Source organism: Dipodomys spectabilis, unplaced genomic scaffold (genome assembly GCF_019054845.1).
Source record: "Dipodomys spectabilis isolate Male_0828 unplaced genomic scaffold, ASM1905484v1 ptg000018l, whole genome shotgun sequence".
Lineage (NCBI taxonomy): Eukaryota > Metazoa > Chordata > Mammalia > Rodentia > Heteromyidae > Dipodomys > Dipodomys spectabilis.
The window spans coordinates 22763809-22789560 of record NW_024870695.1 but is presented as its reverse complement, the minus strand read 5'-3'; the positions used below and the strand labels follow the sequence as shown (position 1 = coordinate 22789560).

The 25752-nt window shown below is 51.2% G+C and overlaps 1 protein-coding gene across 3 annotated transcripts in view; it reads right to left on the bottom strand.

The window, feature by feature from the left end:
- Window positions 1–25752, bottom strand: part of Sdk2 (sidekick cell adhesion molecule 2) — a 230419-nt gene that overhangs the window by 86133 nt on the left and 118534 nt on the right. For 2 of the 3 annotated variants that reach the window (XM_042674174.1, XM_042674175.1), the window contains exons 1-2: window positions 12539–12639; window positions 3510–3657 (exon numbers count right to left, since the gene is read on the bottom strand). In XM_042674174.1, coding sequence (XP_042530108.1) covers window positions 3510–3657; window positions 12539–12581 — 191 coding nt within the window. In that variant the 5' untranslated portion in view covers window positions 12582–12639. Of the gene's footprint in view, window positions 1–3509; window positions 3658–12538; window positions 12646–25752 lie in introns of those variants that run through there. The other variant, XM_042674176.1, reaches the window with a different exon arrangement.

Below are 25752 nucleotides of genomic sequence, written 5' to 3'. Positions count from 1 at the left end.
GCCTGAGGGGCTTGGAGCCTCCAGCCACCAACCTCCAGGATTGTGACTAGGGACCTGGAGTAGGTGACCTGACCACCTCTCCCTGACAGATGGGGAAAAGAAGGAGGGCTTCCCCTCCCCCAACCTCACAGTGCCTAAGTCCCAGATCACAAGGCTTCCCAAGCCCCGACTCCAATGCTGGCCTAGGGTCCTTTTCCAGAAGGTTCTGTGGAATTCAGTCTTTCCCCAGGCCACAGCATTCATGGCTTTGTGCCGTCCCTGCATTGTGAGCACCCAGACATGCCCAGTGAACAGTGAGGCATAAGCAGATGTGCTGGAGGTACAATGGCTGCCTAGCATGCATTAGGGGGTGGGGTCGAATTCCACCTTCCCATACACACCAAAGAAAAGGACAGGACCATTCCGGCATTAGGGTCTTAACCCTAATCCCAAATCCACTCAAGCCTCTCCCTGGCCGGGCCGGTGGGGCAGAGTCAGCTTCCTCTCATGCCATGCCAGGGGGGTGGTTGGTTGCCCTGCCTGGACTCTAGACATGCAGCCCCTCCCACAGGCCAGGTCAGCAAGAAAGGAAATGGGCGGCCAGATCCCCTTACATGTGGGTGAAGCGAGCTCTGAGAGCTCTGCCCACACTGGCTCCTTCCACCATTCTTCTAATGACAAACAAAATCATTAGTTTGCCAAGTCTATCTCCGGGTTGTAATGCGCTGGTGCTGGAGACAGCTGTTAAACATCCTTAATGTTAGTTTAACAAGGACAAATCCAGTTGAATTCTTTTCAAATTTTCCCATTAGGTGAATGTTACAGAGTTTTAAACGGGCTTTCCAATAAACATGCCCGCTAATGGCTCTCCAGCCCAGCGCTCTCCCAGCCTCCCGCCCCCCCACCCCGGGCCTGGTCTGGGGGGGGCTCACATACTGAGACTCACCATCAGCAGAGCTAGGAGGGAGGCAAGGCCCCCCGTCCCCAGTGCTTAGGAACCCTAATGATGTTCCATTTGGCTTTCTCCTAGAGATCCTCCTTTCCTCCCTCCCTCCCTCCCTCCCTCCCTCCCTTCCTTCCTTTGTTCCTCCCTCCCTCCCTCTCTCCCTCCCTCCCTGCTTTCCTTCCTTCTTTCCTCCTTTTCTTCTTTCTTTTTCTCTAGCTAATGAGGTGATAGAGCCAGAGCCAGGCTACTAGCAGTCAAGTCTCCTTATAGACAGGGGGCTCTGAGTAATCGTCGTCCCGCCTAATGCTAGAGAAGCCCAATGGGTCAGGGAGCCCCTTTAGAGAGCACTCCACTGGGGTCAGGGTGCTCCCCACTGGGGGAGCCCTCCGTGCCCTACAAACACTCTGGCTAAGAGCACACATCAGAAATGGAACTCCAACATGCAGACACAGGAATTTGCTATCAAGGACCCTTCCCACTTGACGATGACCAATCATCTGTTCTCATTACTGAAATAAAACCACCCTATCAGGAACTTGCTAGGAGTACTTTGGAGAGTAGGCAGAGGGCGTGTGTGACCAGGAAGAGGTGTTTATCGTGTACAGGCCAGGATCGTTCTGTTCTGGAATGAAGTGTGTGAGGACAGAGGCCAGGAATGGGAGAAAGGAGATAGAAGGGGTTAGCAGGGAAGCTCTAGCACGGCAGACACAGTGTCAACATGGCCATCCAACTCTGCCTGCAGCCAGGGCAGACATTGCCAATCGATCATAATGTTCTTTCCCATGAGTCTGGATAGAGCCTCAGAATCATTTTCAACTCTGTGTTCTAGGGAGTCACTACCAATGGCTTCCAGGATGCTTTCACCAGTATGGTATGGTATATAGTATGGTACACCTGGGGCACAGGAGACAACCTCAGCAAGGGGACTGGGATGAGGTTGGAGCTCATCTACCTGTCCCAGAACCTGGATGGCAGAGCATTTCCAGCTACAACTGTAATCTCAATACCCACTGAAGTGTGAACCATCCTGCTGGTTTTATTGAGCCTTAGGGAAGCCTCAGGGAGCCTGCTCTGAGGAATCCATCTTGTAACCTGGGGAATTGTTCCAAGTCCTCACTTCCTTTTGCAGTCCTGTCACTCCGTGGCACACAGCACGGAGCATGGATATTGAGAGTTCTCGCTCCTAAGCTCTGCTATGTCCTTCCTTCCACCAATGGGCAAGAGGCAGAGGCGTGAAATCTATATGCATGTTTCCTCTCATGCTCTTCTGCAATTGAGAACATGCCAGGACTAGCAGGAGGGAGGACAAGGCAGGCACGGCTCAGCCAGATCACCTGTCACTCACAGGAGGATGTTATTCTACATCGACCAGCAGCCAGCCAACCCCAGACTAGTGCGAACTCAGACAATGCCAGAAGGACCCTTCCCAGCCCTGCCTAAAGCACAAAAACCTCAAGAGAAAGATACAGTAAGTGCTCATTGTGTTGGGCCATTGGGATGTTTTGTGACACAGTGGTATTGGGATTGTGGTACTGATGCACAGCAGGGTCTCAATTCTGGCAGTGTGCTAGAATCATTTAGGGGTGCTTTCGAAAGTCCCGCTGTCCAAATATCCATCCCATTTCAATTCAGCCAGACTGGTGAGACTGGTATATTTTGGGAATCCCATGTGAGTTCTGCAGGTGTCCAGGTGGAGATTCATGGCACCAGTCAGCTCTTGGGCGCAGTCTTTTTGTGCCTGTTCAAAGGCGGGTTCCATGCAAGGTGAGGATTCAACCTGACTCTGGAGTTGGTATAGTCGGCACCAGCTCCACCACCTGGCAGCTGTCTGAGATCTGGCAAAGTAGTTAAACTTGGGGAACTTGAGCAGATTGGGAAGATGCTGTTTTCTGTGGGTGGGGAAGAGCTGGGGGGCACACACAGGAAAGCTGGGTCTGGTTCTGGTCCCTGACCGGGGCCTGGAGGCCGAGGGTGGATACCTGCTAGAGCGTGGCGCTCTGTGGAGGTGAGGGGTGTGAGCTCTGCCTTTCCTGCCCACAAGCCAGGCTGCCATAACCGCCACCAGGCCCACACAGAGGGGCCCTTGTGCACACTGAAAAGACTGTGTGTTTGCCCCTCCTGCCACACCTACTCCTGAAAGCCAGCATATCCACAGTCTTCCCACCCCAGATCACCCTCACCACACCTCACAAGGAAAACACTGCCCCTGGCGCTGCTGGCCCGGCTAATGGGCCTGTTGCCATGTTGACAGGGGCCTTTGTTTGTGTCTGTTCTGGGTTTTAAGTGTGCTTGGAGACAGCTGAGTGTGTAAGCCACACTCTTCTCTGGGATTCCCCCAGGGAGGCCCAAGTCCTTGCACGCACATTCCAGGAAAGTCCCCTGTAAAACAAACTTCTGTGGCGATCTGGGAGGTCCCCGATGGCTGTGTCCAGGAAACGCTGAGCGCTCTCCATGAAGGGCTCTGGGTTGCATTTGAGGGCCTTTCTCTGGCCTATTTCTTGCCCTCCGTAGCCTCTTCCCCAGGATTAGCCTCTCTCCAATCCCCCCAGGTTCCCCCTCCCCTACGCCTCAGAGTGGGACTCACATGCGGCTGCTGGGTGGGATCTTCCGGCCATCTCGGAACCAGGTCACCTGTGGCCTGGGGAAGCTGGCGATGCGTGGGGCGCGGATGACAGCCGCCTCTCCGTGTGAGACACTCTGGTGCTTCTCGCCCTCCTCGAAGCTCCCCATGTCTGCAGGGAGAAGAGGCACAGGGGTCAGGGGTCAGGGGCCAAGACCAGACTCAGGGACTTCAGGGTAGTGGCAGAAGGATAAGGTGGCAGGTAGGATGACCCCACAGAAGAGGCCACTGTGCTTGGAGCATCTTGCGTTTAGCCCACCCCATCCTCTAATCTATCATGGAGACACGCTCTGCATTGGTGTTGGTGTTTTAGATCCATTTATAGCCACATATCCTTGGACTCAATCGATTCATCCAACAGCCAAGAGAGGCTGATCATTATTTCACATATTTCACAACAGAGGGGGGGAAAAACCTGCTCAAACAAGCTCAGACAGGTTAATTAACTTGTCTAGGAAGGAACAGAGCCAGGATTCGAACTCAAATCTTGAACTCCGGAGTTGAGCTGCCCTCCTTCCTTCCCTGCCCTACGGCTCTGCTTTGGATGCCAAAGCAGGTAGGTCTTGGGGTCCAACTGTACCAATCCACCATCTGCCCAGGTGCTGGGGGCTCATGTCTGTAATCCTAGCTATTTGGAAGGCTGAGATTTGGTGGATTGAGGCTCTAGGCTAGCCTGGGAAGAAAAGTTCAAGAGACACACCCTCTCCCCTTCTTAACCTAGAGCAAGGCACGGTGACACATGCCTGTAATTCTAGCTACAGCGAGAAGTCTAAAACAGGCAGACTGCAGCCGGGAAGTGAGGCCCTATGTCAAAAATAACCAGTGGGGGGACAAAAGAGCTGGAGTCATTGCTCAGTCATAGAGTGCTTTGCCTAGAAAGTGTGATGCCCTAAGTTCAAGCCGCAGTGCCGCTAAAACAAGACAAAAGCTAAGCATTGACTGTTTAGCATCTTTGTTCTAAATCTGGAAGATAGAAGGTTAGTGGTAGCGTTGGATGTTTGGAGACCTGAGTTCACATCCCAGCTCTGTTGCTCATTTGCTGTGACACTTGGCAAAACTTTGGACCATGTTGAGCCTTCATTTCCTTTGTTCCACAATTAGAAATGGAAAAAAGGGCCTTCTTCATGGACGGTACTGAGGATTATAAGATTATAAGGATTATAGGAGATATTATGTTGGTTGCCAAGCAATATCTGGGCTGCATCAATATTTATCCTCCTTCCCCCACACTTTCCTTATAAGGCAACTTACACTTTTCCCACTTATATTCCCTCCTTGAACCTGGGGGCCTAATATCTAATAATACAATATGCTGAAAGCAATGCTGTGTGACTTTCAAAGCTGGGTTATCCAAGCTTCCACTGGCTCTCACTCTCCTGGAATCCAGCTGCCATGTTGTAAGGAAGCTCAACCCATGTCAAGCCAACACGGGCATGTTCGGCATGGAGAGATCTCCAGGTGATACCGAGTCCCCACCAGCACCTGTTCCAGGTGTGGCTCTCCAGGTGGTTTTGGGTACAGCCTTCATGTCTTCCACTGAGATCTCAGTCACTGTGGAACAGACCCCAGCTGTTCCCACAGTGTCCTGTCCACATTCTAGAGTCACATACTTTGGAAGCATAATAAATTATTGCGGTACACATTTGCATCTGTGGGTAATTTATTACACAGCCATAGAAGCTGGGAGAATACATAGGCAAGTGCTAAAGAAATATATCTAATGTTTTCAGTATTAAAATACTGGGATTCTATACATTTTTCATCATTTAGTTTAAGCATTACCCCTTCAACAAAGACTTCAAACTATCCAAACAGAATTCCAAACCAGACTTGTCGAGCTCTTACCTTCTCTCTAGACAGACTTCGCACATTTAATCCTCCAATAATATGACAAGCTCAATTTTAATAAATACGCATTCTTAGTTGTTTATTAATTTCTTGTGCATGGTTCTGTCTATAAAGAATTGCACAAATAAATCACAGTGGTTTCACTTGTTACAGTAATTTTTATCTATTTTGAAAAAACAAAGCCGTAGAATTCCGAAGATATATTTAAACAATTTAAAGCAATTTCATGGTAATGGTGTTTCTTTCGCCTCTCTTTCTCTCATTTTATTAGCTCCATTTGGTCAGCGAGGAGATGGAGACTCATGGAGATAAAGTGTCTGGTCCCTGTTGAGTCAGTCAGGGCTGGACCCAATGCATCTCCCTCCAAACTCTCTCTGCTTGCGTTCATGACCAATAGCCACGCCCCTTTGTTAACTCTTCTTCTGGGTGCTAAGCTTGCAGAAGTAGCTTTGTTCTCCTTGCTTTGTCCCGGAGCAAATCCCCCTGCCTGCCCCTCCCATCCCCCACATCTGGACCCTTGCTCTGCATACAGTAGGGTCTCACTCAATTCAACAGCTCTTTATGGAGCCCTATGTGGACCCGGTTCACAGTGGGGTAAGTGCCCAAGACAGGTACGCATGGGGAGCGTACAGTCTGGCTGGGGAAGCAGGCATGAGGCAAATGAACCCATAAGCAAATATTCAGAGGCATCTGTGCCGACTGCTGAGAAGAAAGGGGCTGGGTTCTTCCAGGACAGGACCAGTGGAAGAACCCACTGCAGGCTGGGAACTGGGTGAGGTTCATCTAGGTGTGTGTGTATGTGGTAGGGTATAGTCCTGAGGAAATGGCCAGGAGGAAGGAGACAGAGGCAATCAGGGAAAATAAAGGCCAGCGGGGCAAGACTGTAGACTTGTTCACTTCCTGGGTGGATGCTGGCTGGAGATCTGGAGGGTCCTGGGGGTGAATGGATGATGACTGAATGGATGGGGAGGAGGTGACTGGCTGCATAGGTAGTTGGGTAAGTGGAGGGATAGAGGGATGGAGAAAGTGATGATGTCTGTCTCTATAGGGCTTGAATTACAGATGCATGCATGCTCATCTGGTACAGGGGGAAGGATGGTTGTATGCACGTGTGTCTGTGTAGGTGGGTAGGAGGTTATATGTATGATTCTATGTGTGAATGGGAGGATGGCTGCACATACGTGTGGCAGGATGGAGGATTGTTTGTGCGCTCATTTGCATGTATGGCGGTGTGGCTGGCTTTGTATCTCTATGTACAGTGGGATTGGGGAGGGAGAGGCACTTAGTGGCATTGGTCCTGGCTGTATGAGGATGTGCCCCTGTACTTCTCCATCACACAATCTCTCCATCTTATTGGCTCCCAGGTCCCAGTGCCTGCCCATTCTTTCCCACCGTTACCCTTGAGCCAGCCTCTCCCAGCAGGAAATGTCTGTCTGTGCACGCATCCCATGGGTGGGTCGAACCTCAGCAGTCAGAGGCTGCTAAGATTGAGTCAGCCTTGCCAGCCGGGGGTGGGGGAGGGAGACAGGAGAGGGGACAGAGGGAGGAAGGGGACAGAGGCTGGGGCCCAGGGTCCTCATGCCATAGTATGTCCAACTAGGTGCTGCAACCTTCACCAACACATTCTGCCTGGGACACAGCTCTGTGTGGCCTACAGTACATTGCTCTTTGGAGGCAGTGCTGGGAATTGAACACAGAGCTTTGAGCTTGCTAGGGAGGTACTCCATTGCTTGAGCCATTGAACCATGCCTCTTCTTCCTGGCAATTTATTCTCTTGAACTCAGGGCCTGGGTATTGTCCCTAAGCTCTTTTTGCTCAGCTCTACTACTTTGAGCCACAGCTCCACTTCTGGTCTTTTTTTTGAGTGGTTAATTGGATATGAGTCTCTTGGGGAAGCTGGGAAGGTGGCTCAGTGGTAGAGTGCTTGCCTCGCATGCATTAGGCCCTGGGTTCAATTCCTCAGCACCACATGAGCAGAAAAAGCTGGATGTGGCACTGTGGCTCAAATGGTAGAGCGCTAGCCTTGAGCTGAAGAGCTGAGGGACAGCGCCCAGGTCCAGAGTTCAGGCCCCATGACTAGCAAATTAAACAAACAAACAAACAAATAAATAAATAAGAGTCTCAAAGCCCGGGCTGGCTTTGAACCATGATCCTCAGATCTCAGCCTCCTGAGTAGCTAGGATTAGAGACGTGAGCCACTGGTGCCCAGCCTGGCAACTTCTTCTTGATGTCTTTATTATAGCTTAAAAGGTCCTGTAAAGAGTGTTTTCTACTTCAGAACCCTCGTCGGTGCATTTGTGTACTTTTCAATCATTTTAAAATCATGAACTATATCATGCATGCAGAAAGTGAATACAGTTACATGTATAATTTAAAGAAGGAGAAGAAAATGCACACCTCTTACCCATCACCCAACTCATGAACCAGAACACTGGAACACGTCCCCCTCCCTCCACCCCCTTCCCCAGGCTCCTTCTCTCCTGATTGCTGGGATGAGCCTCACTGCTTTGCTTTCTCCCTCCCCACATATAGATGCACCCCTAAAGAGCTGGCGGTTACATCAACCATGCTCAAACCCAGATGTGCAGGGAAGTTCTGTACGTCTCTACTGAGATGTGCCTTCTGGCTACTCAGGCAGCTCATTTTCACACCAGCACAGAATTCCACGTGAGTGCCACTGAGGACAAACTCTTGTGGCTATGGGACCTTGAGGGATTTTGAATTGTAGCGTAGGCTATGCACATGGAAATTTTTTGTTGTTATTGTTGGTCGTGGGGCTTGAACGCTGGGCCTGGGCACTGTCCCTCAGCAATTCAGCTCTACCACTTTGAGCCACAGTGCCACTTCTGGTTTTCTGGTGGTTAATTGGAGATAAGAGCCTCACAGACTTTCCTGCCAGGGTTAGCTTTGAACCGAGATCCTCAGATCTCAGCCTCCTGAATAAATAGGGTTATAGGCGTGAGTCACCTCCACAGCTCAACCTTCCCTATTCTCTTTTGCTCTCTGATCTAGCCATACTGGCCTCAGATCCCTAAGCTCACCACAGGGCCTTTGTACTTACTTTATCCCTTGACCTGAAATGATCTATCTCCCTCCCCCACCTTCCCCACCCCCTACCCCCTCCTGCCTCCCTGTTTGGCAGGTTCATGCCCCTTCCTTTGAGACACTTTGTTAATGGCTAGTACTACCACTGTATCAGTGAGGTCCTCTGTCTTGTTCTCCTCCTCTCATTCTCATCTGTCTCCATATATTCTTTCATGGGCCTAATGTCATATGTTATATAGTATATGTTTCTGTAATCATGGTCAGCTACTGTCTCCTCAGGCACCGCTGTCCTGGGTTTTGTTTGTGACCTCACTCCTTAGAGCAGTACTAGGCTTGTGGTGGGGAGCTCTAATTGTTAATCACAGTAATTTACCTAAGCACTCAAGGAAATGGTTCCCCTGCAGCCCCATTTTGGAATAGCTGCTAAGCGGCTGGTAGAAGCAGCTGGGCTCTCCAGGCCAGGCCCTGGGCTTATGGCACGTGGCTGGGTCTGGCACTGGGCTGGACAATTGCAAGCCTGAGCCAGGTAAGAGAGGGCTGGGGGAGGGGCCCAGGCACGCAGACTTGGGATCTCCTAACTCTCCCGGCTCTCTTTGAAGGCTGGGAGACAGACGGTGACTTTCAAAGAAGAGGCTTGTGGAGGGGACAGGAAGGGGACCAGGGAGGGGAGAAGTTTTATTGACTTCCCCTTAATTGCTGTAATTAAAAACATGTAAAGAATCTTTTTCTAACGACTTTGCCATGATCATTAGTTGTTAGCACAGCTGCCTTATTAATTTGTCATTGGGACCTGATTCATAGTTCCTCTTTGGGCAGGGTTGGGAGCCAGGGCGGGTGAGGGGTCAAGGGGGAGTTGCCCGGCTCCAGGACCCATAGAGAGGCAAACAGGTCAGCCAACTTGTGAGAACCCAGGACAAAACCCTTACCATCTGGAAAGGCAGAGGCAAGAGCAAGGAGCCGGAGGCTTACACCTGCGCTGGAAGACAGATGGACAGACAGACAAATGCAGAAGCCTGCCAGAGCCCCGGGGCTCTTGGTGGTGAAGGGGGAGGTAAGGACCCAGGGGGAGGAAGGTTTAAGGAGGCACCCACCCTCAGGGTTGTGAGGCCTGATGGAGCACGCGTACATCATCTTATTGCACACCGCAGGGTCCGCCTGCTCCTCTGGCCCCGCCCTTGCCTTGCAGAGGGGTGGCTGGGAACAAGCCCACCAAGGTGGACGGTATGAGAAAGCTCCATGTCCTCCAGAATGTCTTTCCTGGCTGAGGAGAAGGAATTCTATCCCCCCCCTCAACCCCCTGCCAAGCATCAGCTGGGCTGAGGACCATTTGGAATAGCTCACACACTGTTGCATTGATTCATTCGTCCTTACAATCCTTAGCTACCCTGAAACCACAGCAGTGCTCCTTTTAAACACATGAGGTGGTGAAAGCACTGAGTAGTTAGGTAGTCTGCCCAGGACCACACAGCTCACATCTTTCTTATGAGCTGGCATTTGAAGCAGGGCTGGAGGCTGGGTTCACAGCCACTCCCTATCAGGAAGAAGCAGGTGGAAAGAGGAAGTATGGGCTGAGGGACCAGCCACAAAGAAAAGCCACAGGGATGCTGACCATACATCTCAGCTCAGGGGTGATCAACTCTAGAAAGTTCTTGTTGTTACCTGTGGGTCAAGGGCATGGAGCAGACCCTGCACCTATCACCCCTCAGAGTGTGGACTGATGGGCGTCCCGAAGGGTATTTCTGGTTCCACACGCACACACACACACACACACACACACACACACACACACACACACACACACACACACACACCTCACTCTCTCCTGTACACATGGGCATCAAGAGCACACTGATCCACACACATGCACCCCATATCGAAGTGTGCACACACACATTTACATGCATACATTTACACACATATGCACACATTCACACTCATGCCTCCGGCATGCATATAGGTACGTCTATGTGCACATGCTTGCATACACACACACCTCACCCTTGTGTGCACATGTACACATACTTAGAACCTATGTTCCCATAAGTATACAGCAAATGGAGGCAGACTGTATCAACACACACTCGAGCACATGCATGTGTGCTCACAGAGCACAGACATGCTGCCCCTCCAAGGAACCAAGGGGCAGACCAACCACACAAACATATTTTCATACTCTCATGTACACAAGTGTGCATACATTTGTATGCCCAGCTCCTCTGGAGGCCAGCCCACAGCAGCTCCCCTACCTCCCTGGGCATGTGTGTGTGTGTGTGCATCCTAGGGCTTAAACTCAGGGCCTAAGCCCTGTTCCTGAGCTTTTTTTGCTCAAGGTTGGTGCTCTACCACTTGAGTCACAACTCTACTTCCAGCTTTTTTTTGTCAGTCATGGTTCTTGAACTCTGGGCCTGGGCGCTGTCCCTCAGCTCTTCAGCTCAAGGCAAGTACTCTACCACTTGAGCCACAGCACCACTTCTGGTTTTCTGGTGGTTAATTGGAGATAAGAGTCTCATGGATGTCCCTACCTGCCTGGCTTTGAACCACAGTCCTGGGATCTCAGTTTCCAGAGTAGCTAGGATTACAGGCATGAGCCACTGGTATCCAGCTTTTTGCTCAGTAATAGGAGATCAGAGTTTCACGGACTCCTGGCTCAGGCTGGCTATGAACTGTGGTCCTTAGATCTCAGCCTGTGGAGTAGCTAGAATTACAGGTGTGAGCCACTAGTGCCCCCTCATCCCCTTGGTCTGGGGTGGGTTAATGGAAGCATAAGCGTCCTTTGGCACGGACAGCTGCCAGAACCCAGTGCTGTGATTTGGGGCTTTTCTGCTCTTTGGGCATAAGCAGAGCTGCCTTTGATTTATGGGCCAATTTGTCCCCCACTTTTGATTACGGCTGTTTTTCATAATCATCATCAACACTCTGCCTCACTTGAGATTTTCTTTCAGATTTCTCTCTTCGCCTCCTCTCTGCATGGCAGGCCCTCCCCTGTGTCGGCTCAGAGGCTGCTCCCGGGGGCTCCGGATGAGAGGGAGGCCCTCCTGGGAAGATTTCAGGGCTCTCTGAGGAGTCTCACCCTCCCACCATTCAGAATACATCTTCCAGTTTCTCCCCCTAAGAGATCCAGCACGAAATAACCCATAATGAGCCCCTTCCAGCAGTCTGCAGGTGTTCTAGGAAGAGGTGGATCTGGGAGTCGTTTGGGGAGGTCCCCCTCCTCCTCACCCCTCCCCCTTTTGTTCTAGTACTAAGGCTTGAACTCAAAGCCTCATACCCTCTCTTAGCTTTTTCTCGCAAGGCTGGCCGCTCTACGGCTTGAGCCACAGCTCCACTTCGGCCTTTTTGCTAAGAGTCTCACAGACTTTCTTGCCCTAGCTGGCTTCGAACCACGGTCCTCAGAACTCAGCCTCCTGAGTAGCTAAGATTACAGGTATGAGCCACCAGCACCTGGCTACCTTTTGGGTTTTTCTCTGAAGTCATCTTCCTTTCCTTCCCTGGGGAAACCTTGCTGGGAACAAGCCCACCAAGGTGGACGGTATGAGAAAGCTCCATGTCCTCTGGAGCACTGGAGAGAAGACTGTCACCCCCAAAGGCTTGGTGGGGGCCTATTCCTCTTGCCCTCTCCCTCTCTAGGAGTATCCCTGACTTGCTATTCTGCTTCCCTCACTAAGGCGTCTCCCAGCCTTCCCTGAGGACTCCCAGGGGACCCCCATGCTCTTTTTGTTCCAGGGTCTCCTTGGGTGGAGAATGGTAAACCTGCCTGGAAGAGGGCTGAGACCCCCAAAGACTGGGGTGAAGACCCTGTGAAGAGATGGACTGGCTGCTCCCATCTGAGGAGGAAAGAGTGGGTCATGTTCTTCTGGAGAGCTCTTAAGTCTCGGGCTTAGTAAAAGGTCACCATGCCAGCAGATGTGGTCACCATTGGTCAGCGAAGTGGCCTTGACCTACTTCCTCTCTGGGCCTTGGTTCTTTTACCAAGTGCTGGACAGGTGGGAAGGGCGGGCCACCACTGGTCCGCAGAGGGTGTGGAAGAACATGCTGGGCGTGGCTGGCAGGTGTGGACCCTGTACACCCCCGCCTGCCCTGCCCCCCCCCACTGGACTCACAGGCCACCTGGACTTCAGTTTGCCGCTGCAGCAGTGCCCCCATTCTGTTTCTTACAATACAGCGGTAGTAGCCAGCGTGAGTGCGATCCAGGCTGGTGATCATGTACCTGGGGGACAGAGAAGACAGTTAAAACAAGCAGTTGCAGGTCAGGTGGGGCTCAGGGGTCAGAGGTCACAGGGTCATCATCTTCTGGAATGGATAAGGCAAGGGAGTCCCTTGACTCATGGGATCCCAGAAAGGGTGGGGGGGGGCAGGGAGGTCCCCTCCCACAACCCTGAGCCTTTGTTCAGCCATGCAGGAAGTAGCTTGCACTTCCCAAGGACAGGAAGTGCTGGGCTGGGGTCCCTGTGGCCAGGCCTGTGAGGCTGTGTGGGTTCTGTGGTCCTCCCCTGTGTGTGACCCAAAGGACAGAGACATGTGGGGAGCCAAGCCCAGGACTGTGGGGGAAGTGTTCATTGGGATGGATGGAGGTGACAGAGGCAGGGAAATTTACATGTCTCCCCAGATGACCTGTGTCGGTCCTTCCTTAGCCTGACAGACAGCTTCGCTGCGGCTCAGTGGAGGGAGGCTGGTGGGTCCCCGAACTGCACAGCAGCGTTCTGTGCCTTGGGCTCTTGGCCTGACTTGGAGCCGGCCCCTCCTTAGAGATTCCCCTAAAGGGCAGAGTGCGGCACGGGGCGGGTGACTGCAGAGCAGATACAGGTGTCCTCTACCTGGCTGAGAGTCAGGGAGGGCTAGACCAGAGAGAGGAGCTCCTGACAGCCAGGCTCGGGTGATGGGGCTGTGTACTGTGGGAGGGCCCGGGGCCGGGGACTAGCTCCCCTGTAGGCCCTGGGAGATCACTTGTTTCCATTTCTGGGAAGGTCTAGCAAGGTCCTTAGAACAACAAAGAGGTTGGGCCTGTACTGCCCCTCCCCAGACCTTGAGTATCCTAGGCTTTGCCCAGCTGCCTTCATGGACAAGCTCATTACCACCAGCCTCTCGTATGCCAAGCTTGGGAGGGAGGAGCCCATCCCCAGGAGTTGTCAGATCTATTTCATACAAACTCCAGGCTAGGGCATATCATTATCATCATCATCATCATCACCACTACCACCACCACCCTAGTCATTACCACCACCATCACTACCATCACCACCACCACCATAGTCATTACCACCACCATCACTACCATCATTATCACCACCAGCACTATCATCATCACTACCACCGCCATCATGTCCACCACCACCATCATCAACGCCCCAAGACCACCGTCAGGATCACTATCACCCTGACCTTCATCACCATTGTCACCTTCCCAGCGACAACACAACAGCCAGACCTCTCTGGGCATCATCTGTGCATCCGACGCCACGTTAAGTACCTTTCATGTCTTTCTTCATTTCACACAGCAATTCTCAGATTATTGGATGCCAGGGACGAGTAACACTTAAAAAAAACGGGGATCAACATAAGCCTCACAACTTTTTACTCTGCCAAGGTCATTAAAACCAAACAACCAAAGAGCAACACTATCAAGCAACAAGCATTTTTTTTTAAAAAAAGGAATACTATTAAAAAAGTGCCACGGAGAGAAAAATAAATAGAAACAGTCAGCATTTTACCTTAAAAAAAAAGAATATTTCTGAGATGATAAAAAAGACATAATCTCAGCATAAAGACAGTTTTAACGAAAATTTAAATTTCATTTTATGCAAAGCCCACTACACTACCACCACATTTCTCATTTTATCTGTATAGTGACAAGCTACCATGGTCGGGCATCTGGGAGCTGCTGACTTAATCTCCATCTCCACAATAATGCCATGGTGGAGGGGCTTTTATTAGAATCCCCATTGTAGAGGCAAGGGTGTTGAGATTCATTCATTCCTTGGCATTGATCTTAGACTCACACGTAGTAACAGGCAGGGCTAGCAAGCCCCCTACCCTCCCCACTTCCTCCCTCCCTCCCTTCTTTTTGCCAGTCCTGGGGGTTGAACTCAGATTCTAGGCACACTGCCGTTGAGCTTTTTTTTTTTTTTTTTCTCAAGGCTGGTGCTCTACCACTTGAACCACAGCTCCCCTTCTGGGCTTTTGCTGGCTATCTGGAGCTGAGAGTCTCATGCACTTGCCTGCCTGGGCTGGCAACTTCGATCCTCAAATCTCAGCCTTCTGAGGAGCTAGGATTCCAGGCTGGAGTCACTAGTGCCTGGCTCCTACTTAGCTTTTCTGATTCCAAATCTGCTGTGCGCACCACCCAGGGTCCCACCTCTCATTTGGATATTGTGCATGCCTTACTCGAAGCTAGACACATGGGTTGTTTGTTCTGACTCTGCAGTATTGTCTAGAACCTTCTTATCTCTGCCAGTAGTAGCAGTGCTTATCTGTCCCTGGCTACTGTGCAGTATGACGAGAGAGAAAGCAGGTGCTCAAGCTCTGGAAAATCTGTCTTTTTCCTTCACCCCATAAACCCTGGGCCGGGTATGTGGTTTTTCCTGCTGGTCCATCTCACCCCAGAGCAGGTGAAATGACTTTGGAGAAACAGCTGGGGTTGCTACAATGCTGAGTGACCTTAGGAGGGCGCTAGAAAGAGAGGGAGAGGTGGGCTGCAGGGTTCTGTACCTTTACAAATATAATCCAGCATTGTTAAAAGCACCGGGGGAAGCCGGGCGCCAGTGGCTCATGCCTGTAATACTAGCTACTCAGGAGACTGAGATCTGAGGATCACGGTTCAAAGCCAGCCCTGGCAGGAAAGTCTGTGAGACTCTTATCTCCAATAAACCACTAGAAAACTGGAAGTGGCGCTGTGGCTCATGCCGTAGAGCGCTCGCCTTGAGCTGAAGAGCGCAGGGACAGCACCCAAGCCCAGAGTTCAAGCCCCACGACTGACAAAAAAAAAAAAAAAAAGCACTAGGGGTTGCTGGGAAGGTGGCTCAGTGGTAAAGTGCTTGCCTTGCATGCCTGAGGCTCTGGGTTCGATTCCTCAGCACCACATATGCAGAAAAAGCCAGAAGTGGCGTTATGGCTCAAGTGGTAGAACGTTAGCCTTGAGCTGAGGAGCTGAGGGACAGTGCCCAGGCCCAGAGTTCAGGCCCCATGACCGACCAAAAAAAAAAAAAAAAGTACTAAGGGGAGGAAAAGAAATAGAAATGGTTGATAAATTCATAAAAAAGATGCATTGCCTCTTTCATGATGAAAGAAATTCAAAACAAATCACTATTCCTATGTCAAACTATGAAGGGTTTTCAGATACGGTCACCTCACTATTGGTAAGAGGGAGGGGTCATGCCCTCAGGTCTCTGGGTGGCACAGCAACTAGGTCCAACCTTTGGGGCAAAGTCTATCAGCGTTCAGTCATGCAAGCTGTTTGACCCCTGGGCTGCACTCCTGGGCAACAAGCCTTTTAGATTCATTTGCAACAATGTGACAAAAATATGCAAAAGAATGTTCACTGTAGCATTGCTTGAGATGGCAGAGATAAACAAAGGAAAATTGGAGGCAACCTAAACGTCCATCAGAATAGAATTGGATCAATAAATGATGCTGTGGTCCCCGAATGAATGAAAAATACCTGGATGGGAGGAAATAGAAAACATCTCCAAGATACACAGAGCACAGAAAGGAAGCTGAAGCCAGGGAGCAGGGAAGAGTTGTGTGAATAAATGTATGAGGTCACAGGAGGCTAAACAAGATCAGAACTGACAGAAATGGGAAGAACGGCTTATCCTTAGGTGCTGCTATTTAGTGACACTGGCCACCAAACCGTTAGCTAAATGTTTTGGATCATGCAAACTGATCTTAGAAAAATAATTTAAGTCTTTTAATCCCTATGCCATCACTATCAAAGAATAGTGTGATAATATGACATTATTTGGCCCCATATAGATAAATGGAAATTGTATATAATTTATATGTGTGTACAACACATGTGCAAATACACACATGCAAATAAATACCTGCAATTACAAACACAAACATGCACATCATAAATATACACCTATATGCAAATATAAACATGCGAACATATATGCATACAAACACACCCACATATGATCACATAAACACACTGGTAAGTGTACAAGAGGTTTTCTTCTTTTTTTGGGTGTGTGTGCATGTGTGTGTGTGTGTGTATGTTGGTCATAGCTTGGACTCAGGGCCTGGGTGTTTTCCTTGAGCTTTTTATTGTTGTTGTTCAAGGCTAGCACTCTACCACTTGAGCCACAGCTCCACTTCTGGCTTTTTTGGTGGTGTAGGTAAGAGTCTCATGAACTTTCCTGCTCAGGCTGGCTTTGAACATGGATCCTTAGATCTCAGCCTCCTGAATAGCTAGGATTACAGGCGTGAATCATGGGCGCCTGGCATATAAGAGATTTTTTGAGATAAAGTTATGTTATCTCCCTTTTGGGAGACATAGCCAAGAAGGGGAGGGAGAGAAACTTCCACTTTTTGATTTTATGTCTTTCTATGCCACCAGACTCTTCTTTATCGAATACATACATAGCTTTTATTTTAAAGATAAAATTTAAAAAGTGCACTTTGTGTATATAATTTAAGGACACATTATAAAAGAAGGCCCCAGGGACTCATTGCACCTGGATTTGTTTGCGGCTGTCAGTGATGTGTGGAGAAATGTAAACCTTAATGAAAGTCAACTTCTGCAGAACACTTGATGTCTCTTTGCTCCAGCCAGATGCCCCGGCACCACCTGGGATCATGAGGAAGGGTTTGGACAGGCCAGAGGTACTCTGTCCCCTCCTGTCTTGATCTTCCTGCCTCCTTTTCCCTGGCCTGCCTGATTGCCACTCTAGACCCATTTCAGACTTGCATTCAACATTATTTAACAGTTCTGCCCACTGCTTCTCTGGCCGGGGGAATCCTGCTCCATGCCATCCAGTTGCAAGCTGGGAACAGCAGGGAGTCAGGCAGCTAGTATCTTGGTTTGCAAACCCAGCTCACTGTTAAGCATCTCCTGAAAGTAAAGGCCATCATCATCTCCATGGCTGCCAGCTTCCCCCAGGGAGGAAGGGGGGGGGGGGTGAGGAGGGGAGGAGGAGGGAGAGACAGTTATAGCAGGTAGCTGGCAGCCTCTTTCTGGTTGACCTGCAATCTCATACTTTGTCCAGAGAGGGAGAGGCAAGGCAGGGAGATGAGGGCTGGATCCAGGGCCTGGGGGGATATATGAACATTCCCAGATCCAGTCCTCTTGCTTATAGCCATCCACAATTCAATGGTATCAGCATCCTTATGCGAATGTAAGCAGATTCAAACTTCCAATCTCTCTCCTTTAGAAGCTGGAGACCCAGTCTCCTGTCCTGCCCCTCACTCTATGCGGGTGATCATCTCATAGCTACCCACACAACCGTCTTGAGCTGTTGGAGAACGGCAGGGTTGGGGGAAAGCTTGCTGGATGGAGGACACTTAGCTAGTTCACAGGGCTTTCGCTGCTTTAAGGGCAGGGCTTGGTGTGCGGGCAGCAAAGGGGGTGGCAAAGGAAGTCACAGCAAGGGTCTCTACCCATCCTTCTTTTCATGCCAGTGTCCTGATTTACCCTATGGGGTGGTCCTGCCACTCCGTCCACTCTTCTGAGATGCAGAGAGGGGCTGAGGGAGAAAGGCATGGCCTGACAGCAGGGACAGGGACCAGGACAGATAATTGGATTTTTAGAGACAAAGAGAAGAGCAGGAGAGAAAATAGCTGCCTAACAAATGTGGCATCTTCCCCAGCACGCGGGGAAACACACAATGCCCTTTTTGGTTCGAGTCCTTGAGTGTCACAGTTGATATTTAAAATGATTCTTACTCACATTAAATAAGATATTTCAATTCCACGAAGCTGTCAGGAGCGGATGCGGACACCAGAAATAATAGGCACGCTCTCCTTGTATTGTCCTGGTTAATAAATCAGATGCCTGGAGATGTACTGGGGGGGGGTGGTGCTCACGCACGGGAAGGGCGTGTGTGCACTTGGGTGCACGTGTGTACATACACGTCTACACAGATCACATGCAGGCAGGCTACAATGTGCCTGGGGGTGCACACACATACATCATGGTGTATACACTCTACTGCCTACACTCGAACACACTTGTGCAGCATGTAGGCACATCCTTGTCACACATACACATATGCACACATGTTCTCACTAGGCCTCTTCTCCCCAAATAAACTGTGCTCATGGAGGGAAACAACAGGGGGCCATGCCTACCAGGGGTGGGCAGCAGAGACCCACAGGGGTTCAGGGACAGTGGGTACCATGAGACTCAGGGATCCAGGATCCTGCCCCTCTGGGAAATAGGCACAAAACACTATGGTGTGTGTGTGTGTGTGTGTGTGTGTGTGTGTGTGTGTGTGTGTGTGTGTGTGTATGTGACATCTTCATCCTACCCTTGTACCCCTGGAAGGGATGGAGGTGGCACTGAGACTTGGCTGGCCAGAGGCAGAGTGGCTCTACATTGGGAGCTTGCTTTTGCTAAACTCTGTCCACGGTGATTCAAAGGCAAAGCACACCTGCTGTGTAATAATAACTCGTAGAATAACCATTATTATTATAATAATAAGAAATGTCACTGTTGGAAGAACCTTAACACATATCAACTCTTTTAACCCAGCACAGCACAGTAGGAGGTGTGGTTAACATAAGAACCATCTCATCCTCGGCTCACAGACCACAGCATGGGGCCCAGAGATCCAAAGCAACTTGCTCCAGGGTGCACAGCCAGGAGGAACCCAGCATGTTGCAGCCTGGCACACAGAGGACATGAACCCTAACTGGACGTGTACCCCATAACTTCGTTCCTGGGGGCTCACCTTGAAGAACGGTTTGCCTGTTAGCCCTGCTGTCCCTCACACATGGACAGACTGTGGATGACTAATGGGAGAAAGAGGGCTCTGCAAAACAGGCTGAGAACTGGATGTGGAAGAGGGCTGGGCAGTTTGCTAAGGACTGGCCAGTTTGGTGATGGGAGAGAGAGGAGAGAGAGGAGGGAGAGAAGAGGAAAGGGCAGGGGAGGGGAGAGGTAAGGAAGGGAAGTGAGCTCAGGAGAGGAGAGGAGAGGGGAGGGGAGAAGGAGGAAAAAGAGGAAGAGGTAGAGGAGGAAGAGGAACAGAGAGACCTTGAGGAAGTAGAACTCTCCAGCACAGGAAGTAGATGGGTGGAGCCTTGAGGATGATGTTCTTCCACATAGGAAGTAGATGGGTGGAGCCTGAGTTTGCCATCAGCTTGAAATATAGAAATAGTGATTTTCTGTTCTTCTGTCTTAAGTGGTTTCTATCCAGAGCTATAATTCCACACACGTGTTTCCCTCCATGACCCCATCCCCCATCTTTGGTAAGAGTCTGACACATATACCAGCTTCTGCCCATGGAGCTTGAGGAAGGATGCTGTGCTCCTGGCCGGATCTCAGAGAAGGTGTGGCTCTGTCCACACCTTGATGCCACCTTCTAGCTTTGTGAGAAATGAATTTCTATTGTTTTAAGCCATCCCTCTGTGCTACACGGCCACAGCAGTCATAGGAAGCCAAAGGCCAGGGACTTGGCAGCTGACAGGCTCCTGAAATGGGGAGATGATCCCAGATGGACTGGTGGGCTCGGTGCAATCCTGTTGGGCCTTTGAAAGGGAGGCAGCAGAATCCGTGTGAGAGAAAGACACACAGCAATGGTAGCGGAGATTCATGTGATACAGGGCCACAAGCCAAGGGAAGCAAGGCCCCTCTAAGGTGCTAGATAAAGCAAGAACATGGGCAGACATCCCAGAGAGGCTCAGAAAGGAACCAGCCATGCAGACACCTTGACTTTAAGCCTTATGACCTCTAGAACTGCACTAGCTGTAGGAACATTGGTCCCAGTCACCAAGTTGGTGATAATTTGGTCCAGCAGTCACAGGAACCTAACCAGCTGGGTTTACTACAGGTTGAGGGGCAAGCCTGGCAAGAAAAGCTATCTGGCAATGCTGAGGGGTGATGGAGTTAGGGGCATTGATGGATATTATCTATGCTCTGAAGACTGTAAGCAACAGCCTTGGGTTGTAGGAAGGACGCCACAGGAACGATGCCACATCATTTCCGAGACCCAGGAAGGACACTCTGGGCTTACAGTGCCCCTGTGTGGCTGCTTCCCCACTCAGAAATCCACAGGGCCCTGGTCCTGACCTCAGCATTCCTTGGGACCCTCGAATCTGCCCATCTCTGAAGCTCTGTGGGACTACAAGCAGGTAGCATGGAGGTTCTACCTACAGATGGTGCTCAGCTCGTATGATGACCCTTTGCATAGCTGCTTCAGAGGCCTCCCCAGGGGTGATCCTACATGCTCGAATTGATCCCCAGGCCCTGTGGTCAATGAGAAGGATGGCCGTGTGTCCATCAGGTGTGAGCCACCGACGCCCGGCTCAATTAACTGCTCTGTATGACCAAAGACAGGACTTTATTAGTGTCAGTGACTCACACTGTAATCCTGCCTACTCAAGAGGCTGAGATCTGAGGATCGTGGTTCGAAGAAAAGTCTGTGAGACTCCTGTTTCCAATTATCCAACAACAAACAAACAAACACACAAAAATCCCCACAAAACTAGAGCTGCAGCTATGGTTCAAGTGATAAGAGTACCAGCCTTGAGTGGAAAAAGCTAAGGGCCAACACCTAGGTGGAGCTCAAGCCCCAGTCCCAGCACATACACATATGAAAAAAAGTATTAGGCAAGGATTAGTAAACTAGCGCCCACACTCCAACTCTACAGCCCACAGCCTTTTTACCATAAGCATACCAACACATTCGTGTTTATATTGTAAACTCTTTGGAATGGAACCAAAGAGTATTTTGTGATAGGTGAAAATTGCATGACATTCAAATCTCCTCCCCTTCCTCCCCCAATAAAGTTTTATTGGCACATAGCCACTGCTCACCTCGTCCACAGTGCCCTTGTACTAGCTGGGCCACCAACAGGCTCCAAGAGAACCTTTCAGAAAAGGGCCTGGCCCAGATCGGCCGTGTCTGTGAACTGTGCTGCTGTGAGGCTCTCTATGCAGGAAGGGAGTCGATGGAGTCAGTCAAGGGCAAGGTGGGGGCTAATTCAGTCTTTGCCATAGACCAGATGAGAGATGATGGATGGGGACTGTGTGAGATGGTGCCAAGGGGCGGGGCAAAGTGGACAGGTGTCCAATGACTGCACAGAGCCCGATAGCCTGGGCGGCTGGGCAGGGCGGCTGGGCTGGCTCGGGGGAGGGTGGTGGCTGATGAAGGGCAGGGTCCTGGGCCGCAGAGAAAATGGAAAGGAGGTAGAAAGGGCTTGAGTTAGAAGGAGGAGGACCCTGGGTGTTTTTAACCATTGTTTTTTGGTTGCTGGTACTGGGGCTTGAACTCAAGACCGTGTACTCTTGCTTAGCTTTTTCCTTTGGCTTAAGACGAGTGCTTTAGCAACTGAGTCACAGCTCTACAGCCTGCTGGGCTGGCTTAGAGCCACTACCTTCAGATCTTAGCCCCTCAAGTAGCAAGGATTCAGGTGTGGGCTAGGTGTGAACTACCAGCACCCCGCAATTTTCTGTGTTTTTAAACAGACCCAGAGCAGGCCGGCAAGCACAGGCCTTGCATTTCCACTCTGTGAACTGGCCGGCTGGGTGACCAAGGGCAGGTTTCTTGTCCTCTCTGGGCAGTCGCGGAGGGGGTGCAACACCTGTACCATGCAAAGACATGATCACCAAGAACCATGGTTAGTTCATGCCAAGTGGGGGGGGGCACACACTGGAAGGCTTACCAGGTGGGCACCAGAGTAGCTGTGCTGGCATGAACCCTGCCCAGCTCTGCCCAGCTGGCCTGAGCTACCTGTCCAGCCCAGCCCTACTCTCCAGTCTCCTGTAGGTCAGATGGGGATTCATGATGGCTGAAAACCTGGAGAAGGAGTACCACCTCCTGGAGGCTGCCTGGCAGGTGGAGGGGAGCTGGGCACAGGCCCCCCTGGGGTACCAGGCAGTCCTGCTGCCGGCCGAGGGTGTATGGTGCCATGTTTACTCTTTGTCCCAGGAAGTCCTGACGCAGGTCAGTGCTGAGCCAAGCTAGCCATGGCTAAGTCTCCAGAAGTAGCCGCGGGATCACCATGACGTAATGACAAACAGATCATGGCTGCCCTCAGATCCTGCTTCATCACGCCTTTCTCATTAGGATTTCTTCCCTTGCGCAGATCATGGAAGCTCTGATTTCTCCTCCCATTCCACTGGGGACTCTGCTGTATGCCTGAGAGGGAGGTACCGAGCCGTCCAGGCCTGGCTGGCTCTCCCCATTTAATCTACAGATGTGGAACTGCATCTTTATGCCCAGTTCTAACATTACTCCATAGCCCACGCTTCAGTCTCATGTAAGCAACACATTCTCCATCAAAAACCAAAAGGCCAGGACTAGGAGAGCTTCCTGAGAGCTGAATGCATGGAAGGTTCTGGAGGGTAGTGACCCCACTTCATCAGACTTCCCCCTTCATGTCTCTCCATGTGTCCCTCTACCCTCCACCACAGCTTGTCAAACCCAAGTGCTTCCTTGAGTTCTGTGAGCTACTCAAAACCACAAAAAAAGGATCCACCAGTCACCAGTGGCTCACACCTCTAACCCTTGCTACTCAGGAAGGCCAGATCTGAGGATCGAGGTTTAAGATCAGCCTGGGCAGAAAAATCCTCAAGATTGATTCCCCCCTGCCCTTAAGGCCATCTTAAACTCCAGCAGAGTCTAGATGGAGGGTGGTCTATGTGGAGAACCAGCTACACTGTCTTGGTTTTGATGAGTTCATCAGTTGACCTGTTATAGCCATGTAGGTGAATTGGGCTGTCTCTCCTCCCCCCCATTCCCACCTTTGCACCCCGTTGAGTGCCAGTATCTGGGAATCCCACATACACCCCTAGCCTTTCCACACTGGTGCATCCTGACACTTGGTCTGATACCCAGTGGGTATCCAGCAAGCCTGGGCTGGCCGATCACTCCCTGGGCCTGACAGCACCTACCATGGGGCCGCAGCCAATACCCACGTTGCTGTGTAGACTCTGTCTACAGTGCAGCTCTGCCAGTGCAGTGCAGAGCCAAGGTTTGCGATTCAGTATTTTATTTGCTGTGTGACTTGTTGGGCCAGGCACTGTCTGCAGCCTTGGCCTGCCATAATGCATTTATTCCTTCTGGTCACACTACAAGGCTAGCATTGTGTCTAAATTTGGCAGATGGAAAAGATGAGGAAACCAGGGCACAGAGATATTAAGCAACTTGCTTGAGATCACACAGCCAGCAGGTGACAAAAAGCCCCCAGCCGAATGTCCCAGATTTTGTGCTCTTGGCTACTGTGCGCTGGTAGGAGACAAGTGCTGTCACACTCAGGTGAGTTGCCATGGTTACCACAGTGCTGCTCTCATTCACTTCTTCTTCTGTCCTGGGAGCAAGGACCAGTGCCCTTGGTCCCTCCCCAATGACCCCGAGGCTGAGCAGGAGGTCTGAGCTGCCAGGCAAACGCTTGCCCTACAGGCAGCCTGAGGTACAGCCTGACCCAGGTGGCTGTTTGTGCCCTGGTCCTACTCAACTCAGACTCCTCCCTTGGTCCTCTGAACACATGCAGACCTGGGTAGCTGCCTGTGGCGTTGGTGGCCCCGCCCCCTCCCTCTGATGCCCTGATCTTCATCCAGCACCACCTGCTACTGCCATTCACTCTCCAAAGTCACCCTGTGCAGGGGACTTCAGAGGCTCCTCAGGGGGGAACCAGACCAGAACTGCATTAATGAGGCTCTGGAGACCCATGAGGGGCGGCCATCTGGAAAAGGTGAATGCTGAGGTCGCTGGACACCAGCCGGGGCCAGGCGTGATCTAGGGTGGGGAGACGGAAGAGGCGGCAGCCCCAGGATTTTCCAACTCTCGTCACATTGTGTGGTTGGTCTCCCTTACTGCCCAGCCTTGGCCAGCCTCAGGGGGTGCACGTGGGAGCACATGATCTCTAGGGGCCTAGAGTCTTCATGGCGTGTCACAGGCTGTCCTCCTGGCCTGTGTCAAGCTTTGCTGGGGGCTGATTGAAGGGTGAATAGCCTCTCCCTCCCCATCCCTCTGGGGCTTCAGCCCTTCTTCTCAAGCCAACCTGGAGAATGCCCCGGCACCTCCTGGCCCACTGTAGCGGACTGCCAGCTGGCACCATAATCCCTCTGTGTCCCCTGCCTCACCCCAAGTATACACTCAAGAGCCCCCCACCACCCTGGGTGGGCAAATTCAGCACTACAGCACTGCAGGAAGCCCGGCTTACCCAAGCTAGAGAGCAGAAATGTAGGGCAGAAGCAGGGCAGGGACCTGGGAAAACCCCCACAAATAAGCCCTAGGGCAGTCTCTCAGGGGTGCTGGTGGGGAGGATGTGTGTGTGTGTGTCTGTGTGTGTGTGTGTGTGTGTGTGTGTACGAAGGCCGCTCCAGGAAGCAGGGGTCAAGATGAACTCCCTTAGCACCTGTTGAGGCCAATTGCCTGCTGGGACCTAGAGCAGAGTCAAGGTCTGATTAGTTTCTGTGTCCTGGAAGAGCTGGGCAGGGGTGGGAGGGGGAGACCCCAGGGGCAGCTGGGCTCTCTGACCCAGCTGTTCAAGAAGAAACAAAGATCAACTCATTTCTGTGCTTGAAGCGGCCCATGATAAGAAGCATATGTGCTTGGAGGGAGCCCACCCCCCCCTTCCTCCCTGTGGACCTCTAATGCCCTACGCCCATCCGTGTGCTACGGTTACCAGGGATTGAGGCCAAATCCAATCTGTCAATTTCAGGTGATGAATGATCAAACCTTTCCTAATTTGCATGTTAAATTTCCTCGTGGTGGAAATAAATAGCCCGAGTTCATCAGGGAAGAGCTTTTCTCTGGAGCGGTTCATGAAAGGCAGCAGACAGAGCTTCATTTGCATGTTCTGCACCACGACTCTGGGGAGTCTGGATCCCCAAGGCTGCCTGGACTGGCCCTGGAAAATGCATCATCCACTGGGAACTGGGGTGAGGGAAAGAGAGGGAGAAAGGGAGTGGTGGGTATGCACATCTGTGCTTTCCAGACTGTTCCTGGCAGAGCAGCAGGTGGGGAGATCCATGTCCCTCACTCCACCCTCACTTGCAGTGTGACCCTGGACCTGTCCCTGCCTCTCTGGGCCTCAGTTCCTGTGGTTTTCTTGGGGGAGCTGTCCCTTAGCTTTTTTACTCAAGGCTGGTTTTCTGACATTTGCGCTGTAGCTCCACTTCTGGCTTTTTGCTGGATAATTGAAGCTA